General features: G+C 42.1%; 1 protein-coding gene across 2 annotated transcripts in view; it reads right to left on the reverse strand.

The window, feature by feature from the left end:
* Positions 1–14670, reverse strand: part of bmpr1aa (bone morphogenetic protein receptor, type IAa) — a 234190-nt gene that overhangs the window by 11474 nt on the left and 208046 nt on the right. For both annotated transcript variants that reach the window (XM_078199697.1, XM_078199699.1), the window contains 2 exons: positions 4549–4741; positions 2649–2946 (listed from right to left, as the gene is read on the reverse strand). In XM_078199697.1, coding sequence (XP_078055823.1) covers positions 2649–2946; positions 4549–4741 — 491 coding nt within the window. The remainder of the gene's footprint in view (positions 1–2648; positions 2947–4548; positions 4742–14670) is intronic.

Consider the following 14670-nt stretch of genomic DNA (forward strand, 5'->3'; position numbering starts at 1 on the left):
ACCTTTCCTATGTAAACATTTTATAGCATCCTGAGATAAGGGGAAATGGAGAAACATGCATAGAGTTTTTAGTATGAAAATAAAAGAGAACCATCCAGATTCAGATAATTGCTAGGAAGCAATATGTACAGAAATCAGCATTTTGCTGCAAACACGAGTTAAATAAATGTACTGGGAGGAAGTATATGTTACAACAATCATGGCAAGACCTTCTAGGGGCATACTTAAGTGTGTTATTCTCCCAAAAATAGCTAGGCTTGGCAAAATTCCTACATTGTGTGATGAATTACTGAATGAATAGGAGCAGTTATTTTTACCCATGTTAACTCGACTTATTTGGTAACACTGTTGTGTCTGAGTCAGAGGTCTTAGGGATTCAAGCCCCAGCACAAACCTGGCTTTCTGCGCTGGCACCATGCATGTTTAGATGTGTATGCCTTCAGAGGACATTCATGACTGCACCATAAGTTCATCAGAAAAAGGAGCAGAATTAGGCCATTTGGCCCATCGGGTCTGCTCCGCCATTCGATCATGGCTGATATGCTCCTCATCCCCATTTTCCTGCCTTCTCCCCGTAACCCTTCAGCCCATTAAAAATCTGTCTAACTCCTCCTTAAATTTACTCACTGTCCCAGCATCCACCGCATTTTGGGGTCGCGAATCCCACAAATTCACAACTCTTCGGGACAAGTAGTTTCTCCTCAACTCTTTTAAATTTGCTACCCTTTATCCTAAAACTATGATCTCTCGTCCTAGAATGTCCCACAAGAGGAAGCATCCACTTCACGTCTACTTTATCCATACCTTTTATCATCACCTCAATTTAATAAATGTGTAGGAGACACAGAGTCCTGGTTCAACGGGTACAGTTCAAATTATTTTAAAATGCTCTTGACGTCCGTGGTAGGGAAGTTGTGTGAGCTTGACGTCCGTGGTAGGGAAGTTGTGTGAGCTTGACATCTATGGTAGGGAAGTTGTGAGAGCTTGACGTCCGTGGTAGGGAAGTTGTTGGAGAGGATTCTTAGAGACAGGATGTATGTGCATTTAGAACGGAACAATCTCATTAGTGACAGACAGCATGGTTTTGTAAGAGGGAGGTCGTGCCTTACAAATTTGGTGGAGTTTTTTGAGGAAGTGACAAAAACGGTTGATGAAGGGCCGTAGATGTCGTCTATATGGATTTCAGTAAAGCATTTGACAAAGTCCCACATGGCAGGTTGGTTAAGGAGGTTAAGGCTCATGGGATACAAGGAGAACTGGCTTGGCCACAGGAGACAGAGGGTAGTGGTCGAAGGGTCTTTTTCCGGCTGGAGGTCTGTGACCAGTGGTGTTCCGCAGGGCTCTGTACTGGGACCTCTGCTATTTGTGATATATATAAATGATTTGGAAGAAGGTGTAACTGGTGTAATCAGCAAGTTGGGGATGACACGAAGATGGCTGGACTTGCGAATAGCGAAGAGCATTGTCAGGCAATACAGCAGGATATAAATAGGCTGGAAAATTGGGCGGAGAGGTGGCAGATGGAGTTTAATCCGGATAAATGCGAAGTGATGCATTTTGGAAGAAATAATGTAGGAAGGAGTTATACAATAAATGGCAGAGTCATCAGGAGTATAGAAACACAGAGGGACCTAGGTGTGCAAGTCCACAAATCCTTGAAGGTGGCAACACAGGTGGAGAAGGTGGTGAAGAAGGCATATGGTATGCTTGCCTTTATAGGACGGGGTATAGAGTATAAAAGCTGGAGTCTGATGATGCAGCTGTATAGAACGCTGGTTAGGCCACATTTGGAGTACTGCGTCCAGTTCTGGTCGCCGCACTACCAGAAGGACGTGGAGGCGTTAGAGAGAGTGCAGAGAAGGTTTACCAGGATGTTGCCTGGTATGGAGGGTCTTAGCTATGAGGAGAGATTGGGTAAACTGGGGTTGTTCTCCCTGGAAAGACGGAGAATGAGGGGAGATCTAATAGAGGTGTACAAGATTATGAAGGGTATAGATAGGGTGAACAGTGGGAAGCTTTTTCCCAGGTCGGAGGTGACGATCACGAGGGGTCACGGGCTCAAGGTGAGAGGGGCGAAGTATAACTCAGATATCAGAGGGACGTTTTTTACACAGAGGGTGGTGGGGGCCTGGAATGCGCTGCCAAGTAGGGTGGTGGAGGCAGGCACACTGACATCGTTTAAGACTTACCTGGATAGTCACATGAGCAGCCTGGAAATGGAGGGATACAAACGATTGGTCTAGTTGGACCAAGGAGCGGCACAGGCTTGGAGGGCCGAAGGGCCTGTTTCCTGTGCAGTACTGTTCTTTGTTCTTCTTAATGTGAAATACAACATTTTCAGATTTTTATTTGGAGTCGAATCGGGGGATCATGCAGAGCTTGGAAAAGATGGTACTTCCCATCCAAATAGGGTTACAGGAAGATAAAGATGGTGCATGCAGATCTAACGTGGGAGTCTGCTTATTCACAACAAAAGAGGTGGGTAGGAAAAGATGTTCTCATTCCTTTACGTGCTGTAAGATGCTGTGCATGGGATGTGCATCTTGACTTCCTGCAAAATAATACCTGCTTTATTTCAACCCAAACCCTGAGGTTACAAGCACAACTGACAATAGATTTGTCTTTCGATTCAGGAAGTCATACATTACCTGTTGAATTTCACAGTTAGGCCCAAATCAGCAATGCTGCAGGTTCCATTCTTTTTCACCAGAATGTTTTTGCTTTTTAGATCACGATGTGCAATAGCAGGCTTGCCTTGCGTGCCGTAAATTTCTGTGTGGAGGTGACAGAGACCGCTAGCAGCAGAATAGGCCAACTTCAGCAGGGCTTTAGTATCAAGCACAGTGCACTTCAGGTAATCATACAGAGAGCCATTCTCATGGTAATCTGTAATCAGATACAACCACGTCGACGAACCTTTACCTTCAATGTCTGCAGCAATAAATCCTGTTTAAAATAAAATGGAAAGAGACAAAGTTTAGCACTTGACACCATATTCAAGTTGTAAATACAACCTGTATTTTGATAATAAATATTGATAATAAAGGGAAAGGATGTTTAATTAGAAATGGGGAGAAAAAAGATAGTAGAGTAAATTTACTGCTTTTAAACAAGAACATCTGGAATGGAAAAGGTTACTTGCAGGGGTTTCAACAAACATTTCATCACTGTACATGAATAGGAACGTTCATATCATGAATAAAGTCTTCTCTGCTGATCAAACTCCACACAAATACTCATTACCATTACTTATTACTTTTATATCTTCAAACACATTGATCCTTTCAGTGTACTTGGCAGCGGCATGAGCTAGCCCCACCCTCTTTCCACATCTGGTTCGACACATTGATGTGCCTGCTGAAGCTGATGATCGTAAGCTCTCGAATTCCAGCAGATGCTATCAAATTAGTTTGTGCCACCTTCTCTCTCCCCAGTGCATGTTTTTCTCTCCACCTAGCCTCCCCAGGTTGTGCTGCTCACAGTCTCTTTTTCTTGCCTTACACTGCTCTGTCAGGAGTTTCCAGATGATTTAAATTGGCCCCTACGGTCTCATCCTCACAACTGATAATGATGCAGTGTTTTCGAAAAACAAGGAGACCAGGAGGGCCCCAACAAGCAGTTTATTTGCAAAGCACTAAAACTGGGATTTGGCGCATGCCAGGACCAATCCTAAACTTTTCCAGCAGCAATGCTTAGGAGACCAATTGCCCATTCTGGTACACTCCTGCCCAAAGTGAGGGGGTTTGGAACCTTAATCAGAGTTGGTACTAAGCAGTACCAGGGTTCCTTCTGTTGAAGAGAGAAGTTCAGCACAATTGATGCAAGCTCTCATCACTACCTTGCATGCCTTTTAACATCATTACCAAAATTACACAGCCATGATTTTTCTGATACCAGTACTAGTATCTGAAGGCGGCACGGTGGCACAGTGGTTAGCACTGCTGCCTCACAGCGCCAGGGACCCAGGTTCGATTTTGGCTTGGCTCGCTGTCTGTGCGGAGACTGCGTGGGTTTCCTCCAGGTGCTCCGGTTTCCTCCCACAGTCCGAAAGACGTACTGGTTAGGTGCTAAATTCTCCCTCAGTGTAGGCGCCGGACTGTGGGCGACTAGGGGATTTTCACAGTAACTTCATTGCAGTGTTAATATACGCAGACTTGTGACACTAATAAATAGACTTAAAACTGAGTACGGTGCAACTGTTGTAGATTAAAGCAGTTTCCTTCTCGAGCATGACAGGCTATCTTTGATGTGATTACTAAACAGCTGATCTCTTTCACCTGTATCAGGAAAGTGATAAAGGATGCGACTGATGGAAATCATAATAGAAGAAGTGGGGAAAGGGATGGCAGGGAAGAAGATACATTAAGAAAACAAAGTATTTTGCAATCAGTGTATAACTTTCTACCTGAGCAGCAAATTCCTACAACTCTCAGGAAAGCACAACAGCCAGTGAGAAATGCTGGCATGTAAATCAAATCTCCTCTCCAGCTTTCCAATGTTGTTAACCTGTATGTGAAGTGTACTAATTAGGTTGTTGGTATAGCTCACCCAGGATACTTTCATGTCTCATCAGCACTGTCTGGTAGATCTCAGTCTCGCGGAACCAGCTGGCCTCCTCTGCAGAAGGGAACACCTTTACTGCCACCTTCTCCCCACGCCATTTCCCCATCCACACCTCACCATAGCGTCCTTTACCCACCAGCCGCACCATCTGAATCTGCTTTGCAATTGTACGTTGCACCTATGGGAGGGGTGGAGTAAAAAAAAACAGGACTTTATTATCGACAATGTATTAGTAAAATGAACAAGAACACAAAATAATGTTGAAGGTAATGTTAATCCCTGCAAAATAAGAGGCCTAAACAAGACATTGGCAAGCAGCAGTAGCAGTCAAAGTACAAGCAGAGTTCAGTGCACAGCAGTGTACAATCTTGGACTCACTTGCATATCATATTTTGTATATAAATTACAAAAAAATCAAAAAGTAAATAATCTGACAAGGCTAATGGACATCTCCATTTAGGGGAAAAGGAGGAAGGGAAGCATAACGTGGTAGGCTGTAGGGGAGATAGTATCCATTGTGAGCAGGACTGAGAATCCTAGATAGCATACTGCTTTCCTGGTGTCAGTGTGAGAGATATCCTCCTGAACTGTCTTGAAATTATATGGCAGAGAAAGCAGGAGGATTCAGTTGCTAAGATCCATGTTGGGACTAATTCAATAAGGAAAAGTAGGCAAATTGTTCTGCTTGGAGAGTACCAGGAACTTGGAGCTAAATTGAAGAACAGGATCTTAAGGTTCATCATTTATAGATTATTACTTGAGCCATGTACAAATTGGCCATAGTGACCAGCAGATTAGGGAAATTAATACATGACTGAAGGAGTGGTATGGGAAAGAAGGATTCCATTGCATGGGACACTGACACAGGAAGGAACCATGCCACTGAGAACATGTAAACTGGGCTGGAATCAGCCTCTGAGCAAAAAAAATGAATAGGACAGTACTTTAAAACTTGTAATTCGCCAGTGGAGGGACTGAGGGAAGGAAGAAAGAGAGTGGAAGGGCTGAGGTGGAAAAGGTAGAATAAAGAATACAAAGTTAAAAAAGGGCGGAAAGTAGAGTAACAGTCAAAAATGTGTTTTAGGCACAATAGATAAAAGGAACATGAAAATGTAAAATAATTAAACCAGGAGAGAAGTAGGAAATATGAGAGTTCAACAGTAGAGCAAAAACACAGGTTAGATAGGATGCATAGCCCAAATAAGCGTTCTTTATACAAATGTATGGATGAAATTATTCCAATGATAAGATATAACAAGAGGCAAACAGGCATTGGAGACTTCATGGGTAGAATTAGGAAACAGAAAAAGGTTTAGGACTGATGTGGGAGTTGTTTAGAGGTCTCCAATAGCAGCTGTGAAGTGATAGACTGTATAAATGCAGAGCTTAGACCAAACTGTAACAAAGGCAAAGTAGTTCTAATGGGGGATATTGACTTTCATCATAGACTGGGGTAAGCAGATCAGATTTCTTGACTGTCTGGGATAGTCTTCTACAGCAAAATGCCTTACAGCCAACAAGGAGGCAATGTCTACTAGATTTAGCGATAGTAACGGGTCAGATTTAACCAGTTGCTTGGTAGTACAGAACTTGAATATTGCTGAAAAGAGACTTGTTGCCAAAGCTTTTCATCCTTCTCTCACCAGAACAAATGCAAGAATGCCAAGAGTGCTGATTGGTTGGCAAGAGATGATGTTGTTCAATTATTTGGTGGGCAGAACATTGTGTATGAAGTTCAGTGCTGGTGTGATGCCGGGTACATAGGTTGTACATTCGAATAACTGGCTGATCAAATCAAACTTCTTCGGTTATTTCTAAGAGTACAGACCATATTCAACCAGCCTACACAAAATGTCTGTTGGATGTGATTCTGGGATTGGGCTGCTCCTGTTGAATAATCATAAGTATGCTAATTGCTACACTAACAACCAATATAAGATAATCAATTGAGCTTGTAACATGACTCATTTACGTTTGCTAGAAGAAATCTATGTTCATAAACAGGAACCCGTTCTCTGCAAACAAAAGGAATATGTTTCAGCCTTCAGCTTTTTTCCAATTACTCGAGAGTTTGGGGAGCCTACAGTTCCTTGTTGCTTTCCCCATGGCAACTCCTTGGCCATTAAGAGTTGACTTGGCAACCACTCAGCACCCTTCTCTCATGCAGTATAAATTGTGATCTTTTGAAATGTGGCATTTTTTGTGTTTATCCTGATGAGTGCGAGATGAAAAGCTTCAGCAACATGTTTTTAAACTAGGGAAATGCATGTAATAGTTCTCATTTGAAGTAATTACAGCTCTTGTTCATTCACTAATACAGGAGAAAGGGTCCATTCTATCAATCCCAATTCAACAAAATAGCACCCTTGTCACCATCAATGTAGACATCACATTTTGGATTGCAACTCAACAGCACAAAAAAAAAATCAACCGCTGAGAGATATCAAATATTGCTGCTGCATTCCAGAAAGAACATGACCCTTTTCCACTTGGTGCCTGTAAACCATGCAGCTTCATACTTAGAATAATCCATCAAAAAATGGATCCTGCAGAGACTTGCACTTGGAAACAAACTGGTCCTTCTCCAAACGCAGTAGCAATTTTGTAATCAAACTGTTGTCAGAATTTAGAACTAAATTATGCTCATTTTAACATGCTTTCTGTTTTTCTAGGACAGACACAGTCTCTCGAAGATCTGTTAGATAGGACCTTCAAATGATGTATTGGTGGATTTTTCCTTGGTCAGTAGCCGTTAAAACATAGATACACCAGTGTGCTTTGTGGTTTCAAGAGTTTCTTTTAAATTATGGTTTGTCATTTAGTCAAACAAAGCATAGAAACAGAATATAGGAGCTGGGGAGGGCATTATACCCTTTGCGCCTGCCCTGTCATTCATTATGATCATGGTTGATCATCCAAATCAATAGCCTGATCCCACCTTTCTCCCATATCCTTTGATCCCCTTCACTCCAAGTGCTATATCTAACTTCTTGAAAACATGCAATGTTTTGGCCCCAACTACTTTCTGGGGTACCACTCTGGGTGAAAAGATTTCTCCTCATCTCAGTCCTAAAAGGTTTACCCTGTATCCTTAGACTGTGACCTCTGGTTTTGGTCTCCCCCACCATTGGGAACATTTTTCCTGCATCTACCCTGTCTAGTCCTGTTAGAATTTTATAGATTTATATGAGATCCCTTTCATTCCTCTGAACTCCAGCGAATATAACCCTAACTGACTCAATCTCTCCTCATACATCAGCCAGGCCATCTCAGGAATCAGACTGGTAAACCTCTGCTGCACTCCCTCTAGAGCAAGAACATCCTTCCTCAGATAAAGAGACCAAAACTGCACACAATATTCCAGATGTGGCTTCTCTCGCTATGAAGGCCAACCCTAAAAGAAAACATTGCCTTTTTTACTGCCTGTTGCACCTGCATACATACCTTCAGTGACTGGTGTACGAGGACATCCAGATCACTTTGCACATTCCTCTCCCTCAATTTATAGCCATTCAGATAATAACCTACATCATGTTTTTGCTATCAAAGTGGATAACCTCACATTTATCCAAACTATACTGCATCTGCCTTGCATTTGCTCACTCACACAACCTGTCCAAATCACACTGAAGTATCTCTGCATCCTCCTCACAACTCAAACTCCCACCCAGCTTTGTGTCAGCTGCAAATTTGGAGATATCACATTTAGTTCCCTCATCTAAATCACTAATATATATTGTGAATAGCTGGGGTCTCAGCACTGATCCCTGCAGTACCTCACTAGTCACTGCCCACCATTCGAAAAAAGACCCATTTATTCCTACTCTTTGTTTCCTGTCTGCCAACCAGTTTTCTATCTAAGTACAGTACCCCCAATGCCATGCGCTTTAATTTTATACACTAATCTCTTACACGGGACTCAGTTGAAAGTCCAAATAAACCATATCTAGTGGTTCCCCCTCATCAACTCTATTACTTTACATTCTCGAAGAATTCCAGTAGAATTGTCAGGCACGATTTCCCCTTCATGCTGACTCTGTCCAATTCTACCACTGTTTTCCAAGTACTCTGCTACAAAATCTTTGATAATGGACTCCAGAATTATCCCCACTACCAGTATCAGGCTGACTGGTCTATAATCCCCTGTTTTCAACTCTACCTCCCCTTTTTAAATTCTGGAGTTATATTAGCTATTCTCCAATCTTAGGAATCTTCCGGATGCTAAATTCAAATTCTGAATTAAAATAGTTAATCCCAGATAGGGTAGTGGTGCCTCCAGGCCAGAAAAGAGGGACATTAACAGGACTTTGCTGCTTATCACTATCCTATAGCAGGGCGGCAAAAATATCAACGGACATGAGTACACGCGGCTGTCGGTTAACAGAGAACAGAATCAGGCCTAAACGTGACTTCCTTGGTTGTATAGTCCATCAATGGTCTCTGTCATACATAAACAGACTGCTTCTTTTGGATACCAGAGGCTGACATGAAGCCATTCTTCATCATAAGTCACTATTTTCAGGAAACCCAAGTTATTACAGGGTTTGAATGCCATACTCTAAATGTAGAAGTCAGAAGGACACAAATTCCTGCACATCTTAATTTCAGTCACAAAAGATAGACTTACTGTATGCATCAATTTAGCAAGCTTAGCATAAAGGGGAGAGTTGACATGGCATATACTAACACTTGAGTGTCTTGGAACTAGCTGTTTTGTTAAAGGTGCTACATTATCACAAGCTGTTGTTGTTTTACACCCTGCAATGTTTTTCTTTAAAATATTCTAAGGCTACCATTGCCCCTTCCCGATTAAAATCCATGAAAATATGTCTGCTTTCAAATCACCTCGATCTTCAACTTTTGCCAAAAAAACGGTGGCACAGCGGTTAGCACTGCTGCCTCACGGCACCAGGGACCCAGATTCGATTCCCGGCTTGGGCCCCTGTCTGTGCGGAGTCTGCACGTTCTCCCAGTGTCTGCATAGGTTTCCTCTGGGTGCTACGGTTTCCTCCCACAGTCCGAAAGACGTGCTGGTTAGGTGCATTGGCCATGCTAAATTCTCCCTCAGTGTACCTGAACAGGCGCCGGAGTGTGGCGACTAGGAGGATTTTCACACTAACTTCATTGCAGTGTTAATGTAAATCTACTTGTGACACTAATAAATAAACTTTTTAAAAAAGCAACTTCACAGCACTTTAGGATCAGAGTTCATATTGTTAATTTGTTCCACATTTCATTTCCAATTTCAACTCTACCACTGGATGGTGTTCAGGCCAGGTCCTTTCACACAAGGAAAATCAGAAATTTACAATTGCTCTTGGGCTGCTGTATGTTTGACAGACAGAGCACAGTTGACAGAAGATTGAAAATATGTCTCCTGCCTGTTCACTCAGCCAATGAAACAAGGATGCAGTGGGGGAACTAACACCCTAAAACAGAAAATATAAATAATCTAGATTAAGATATAAGTGAGAATGTTGAAGTATTTTCACTTCAGGAGAAGGCCAGTTTTGAGAATTAAACCCCAGTTATGAGCCATCTCTCTACATACCTCTACAAATACGTGAAGGGCAAAAGAGTAACTAGAGAGAGAGAGTAGGACCTCTTAAGGATCAACAAGTTCATAGAAATCATAGAAACCCTACAGTACAGACAGAGGTCATTCGACCCATCGAGTCTGCACCAACCACAATCCCACTCAGGCCCTACCCCCATATCCTTACATATTTTACCCACTAACCCCTCTAACCTACGCCTCTCAGGACACTAAGGGGCAATTTAGGATGGCCAATCAACCTAACCCGCACATCTTTGGACTGTGGGAAGAAACCGGAGCACCCGGAGGAAATCCACGCAGACAGTGACCCAAGCCGGGAATCGAACCCAGGTCCCTGGAGCTGTGAAGCTGCAGTGCTAACCACTGTGCTACCGTGCTGCTATGTCATAGATCATCTATGTGCAGATGCACAAGAGATGGGCGAGATCCTAAATGAATATTTTTCATCAATATTCACTGTTGAGAAAAGCATGGATGTTAGGGAACTTGGGGAAATAAATAGTGATGTCTTGAGGAGTGTACTTATAACAGAGAGTTATATCAAGGTAGTTAAATCCCTGGGACCTGATGGAGTGTATCCCAGGACATTGTGGGAGACTAGGGAGGAAATTGCGAGTCCCCTAGCGGAGATATTTGAATCATTGATAGTCACAGGTGAGGTGCCTGAAGATTGGAGGGTGGCAAATGTTATGCCTTTGTTTAAAAAGGGCTGCAGGGAAAAGCCTGGGAACTACAGGCTGGTGAGCCTCAAATCTGTAGTGGCTAAGTTGTTAGAAGGTATTTTGAGAGACAGGATCTACAGGCATTTAGAGACACAAAGACTATTAGGGACAGTCAGCATGGCTTTGAGAGTGGAAAATCATGTCTCACAAATCTGATCGAGTTTTTTGAAGGGGTAACCAAGAAGGTAGATGAGGGCAGTGCAGTTGATGTTGTCTACATGGACTTTAGCAAGGCCTTTGACAAGGTACCACATGGTAGGTTGTTGCACAAGGTTAAATCTCATGGGATCCAGGGTGAGGTAGCCAAATGGATACAAAATTGGCTTGGTGACAGAAGACAGAGGGTGGTTGTTCAAACTGGAGGCCTGTGACCAGCCATGTGCCTCAGCGATCGGTGCTGGGTCCACTGTTATTTGTCATTTATATTAATGATTTGGAAGAGAATTTAGGAGGCATGGTTAGTAAGTTTGCAGATGACGCCAAGATTGGTGGCATAGTGGACTGCGAAGAAAGTTATCTAGGATTGCAATGGGATCTTGATCAATTGGGCCAATAGGCTGACGAATGTGAGATGGAGTTTAATTTAGATAAATGCGAGGTGATGCATTTTGGTTGATCGAACCAGTGCAGGACTTACTCAGTTAACGGTAGGGCGTTGGGGAGAGTTACAGAACAAAGAGATTGAGGGGTACAGGTTCATAGCTCCTTGAAAGTGGAGTCACAGGTGGGCAGATTGGTGAAAAATTCATTCGGCATGCTTGGTTTCATTGGTCAGAACATTGAATAGAGGAGTTGGGACGTCTTGTTGAAGTTGTACAAGACAATGGTAAGGCCATACTTGGAATGCTGTGTACAGCTCTGGTTATCCTATCATAGGAAAGATATTATTAAACTAGAAAGTGTGTAGAAAAGATTTACTAGGATGCTACTGCTACTTGATGGTTTGAGTTATAAGGAGAGGCTGAATAGACTGGGACTTTTATCTCTGGAGCGTAGAAGGCTAAGGGGTGATCTTATAGAGGTCTATAACATAATGAGGGGCATAGATAAGATAGTCAACATCCTTTCCCGAAGGTAGTGGAGTCTAAAACTAGGGGGCATAGGTTTAAGGTGAGAGGGGAGAGATACAAAAGGGTCCAGAGGGGCAATTTTTTCACACTGAGTGTGTGTGTCCGGAACGAGCTGCCAGAGATAGTAGTGGAGGTGGGTACAATTTTGTCTTTTAAAAAGTGTTTAGACCGTTACATGGGTAAACTGGGTATGGAGGGATATGGTCCAAATGTGGGCAATTGGGACTAGCTTAGGGGTTTAAAATAAAAGGGGCGGCATGGACAAGCTGGGTCAAAGGGCCTGTTTCCATGCTGCAAATCTCTATGACTCTATCCTAATCTCCTTTCTCTTCTAAAACACATCTAATTTTTTTCTTGGATCTATTAGAGAATCATAGCGTGATTACAGGAGGCCATTTGCCCATGATCTCTAGTTCAATTGAAGCTTCCTGGTAGTTTATTCCATAAGCCTGTTAGCACCGAGGAATCTGGCTTTGCTTTATTTTACTGGTCATCACTTGATTTTGTTTCCGAACAGCTTATAGTTTAATTCTTGTTCAATACTGTAGTGAAACATTCTTGGTTAAGCTGTTATCTTGGGAGTTCAGGTGTTTCTAACGTGTCGGTGAGGACTCTTCTGCGCTGTGAGATTCTATGATTTTGAAAACTCAGCAAAATGATCATTATGAAACCTGCTGGCTGTAAAAGGCAGCGGCCCAACTGCCTACATCGTTCTTTTGGTCATGAATTTCTGATACCTGGAATTGTCTTTGTTGCTCATACGTTGGTTTCTCTCCTGTCAAATTTTACTCTCAGTGAGGATCAGTGGCTAGCACAAACGCTGCAGCAAATGGCTAATTTGCCTCAAGAGTGGCACAAAATTGTTCAAACATTTTACTGAGCAGTCAGGAGCATACTAGTTTGAATATTTTTGAGGGCAGTTGTGCAAACAAAGACTCATTGTGCGAGACAGTTGCCTTTCCTCCATATTCTTGCAATATTGCTATGTGTATTTGGCACTAATACAGTGCAGGAAAATTTTCATTTGAGCCAATGTTTTAAGAGAATTCTAATAAGCTTTAACAGCAGACCAGAACATGTTAGCAGCACGGAAATGTGCTTTAATAGTGCACCATTGTGCTCCAACTGTGTACTGATTTGCTCCAATAATGGGCTACTTGAAACTTGAGTGTGGAAGGGCAAAATCTTTGATCTAAATTGCACTGCTTTTTTAATGAAATTTCAGTGAAAACCAAACATAAGGATTGTTTGATGAATCTGTAATAATATTAAAGTCTAATTTGCTTTTAAATCAAACTTCTGGCATATTGTACTGTCTGGCAATGAATAACAATATGAATAATATCAATCACTCTGGAGATACAATCTCTTTGACGTGCTCTAAGGCCACATTTTCCTTTACTCTTTTGCAGTTCTAAATCCACATTAGTCCTTTGGGAGTTGACCTATTAATTTTCCTTCATCCAATTTCAAATTATCAGAAGCAAATTTGAGGATTATGCAAACAGTCGTCACATTTGCTTGAGTATGTGAAACATGATATAGAAATGTAAATTCTTTCTTTCTCGGGGAAACATTCAAACATGGTTGAGGCAGTCACAAAGTTGATCCCGAGCAATGAGGAGAAAATTTGGGGCAACGTGGGCATTTTTTTTTAATCTTGGGAAAAGATGACTAAGGTTGTTGAGGTAAATTAAGAAAATTAAATTTAGCTGCAGAAACAAAATAGACAAGGGCCCATAGGTTCAAACTAGTAAAAGGCCAATTTAGGAAGGATACTGGGAACATTTCTCCACACACAAAGTGATCAATGTGGGGAATGTACTTTGGGGTAGAGAAGGCTGTGGCGGCCAGGTCATTGAGTGTCTTTAAGACAGAGAGAGATAGGTTCTTGATTAATAAGGGGATTAGGGGTTATGGGGAAAAGGCAGAATGGGGATGAGAAAAATATCAGTCATGATTGTGTGGTGGAACAGACTCGAGGGGCAGTGTGGCCTAATTCTGGTCCTATGTCTCATGGTCTAAAATCACTGGAATCATTTAAGAACTCATTCCTGCTTGATAAATAAGAAAAGTCTTCCTCATTCATCATTATGTCATAAAGCGGGTAACATGCAATCATTTTGATCCATAACAAACTTTGTAAGTGGGAGACATGATATGTTTTCTGAAACTGAAGATCTCAATGTGGGTTCCTGTGGTTAGAACCCATCTTTTTGATAACTACATACGGTTTCACAATGGATTGGAAATAATAAACTCAAGATTTAGGGGCTTTGCTCTCTGTTCCTTCAGATCTTTTAAATAAAAACTGGGGGAAATATCTGATTGCTGGTTTATCTCTTTGGAAAAAGTATCTTCAGAAAAGGTGAATTACAACCTCCTGCGCCCTGGGCTGGCAGATAGGTTTCCAATTGCACCTGACAGTGAGGAGATGCAGCAAGGGAGTGGGGAAGTGATAAAAAGAGAGAGCAAGTTCTTATCCAACTAAGGAATGACGTAAAGAGAGAGAGCCAGCTGAGACAGTCTCTATTGGAATTCCAATGGCAAAATGAGGAACTTTTGTTACTTGGAGGGATTGGTTAAGCTGGGGCTGTTGACTTTGGGGAAGAGAATATTAACAGGTGGTTTGATAGAAATGTTCAAAATCATGAGGGTTGTCGATAGGAATAAACTGCTGCAGTTGACAGAAGGATCGAGAACCAGAGGCCATTAATTTAAGGTGTTCGGCAAAAGAACCAACAGCAATATGAGAAAA

The sequence above is a fragment of the Mustelus asterias genome, chromosome 28 (assembly GCF_964213995.1).
Source record: "Mustelus asterias chromosome 28, sMusAst1.hap1.1, whole genome shotgun sequence".
Taxonomy (NCBI): Eukaryota; Metazoa; Chordata; class Chondrichthyes; order Carcharhiniformes; family Triakidae; genus Mustelus; species Mustelus asterias.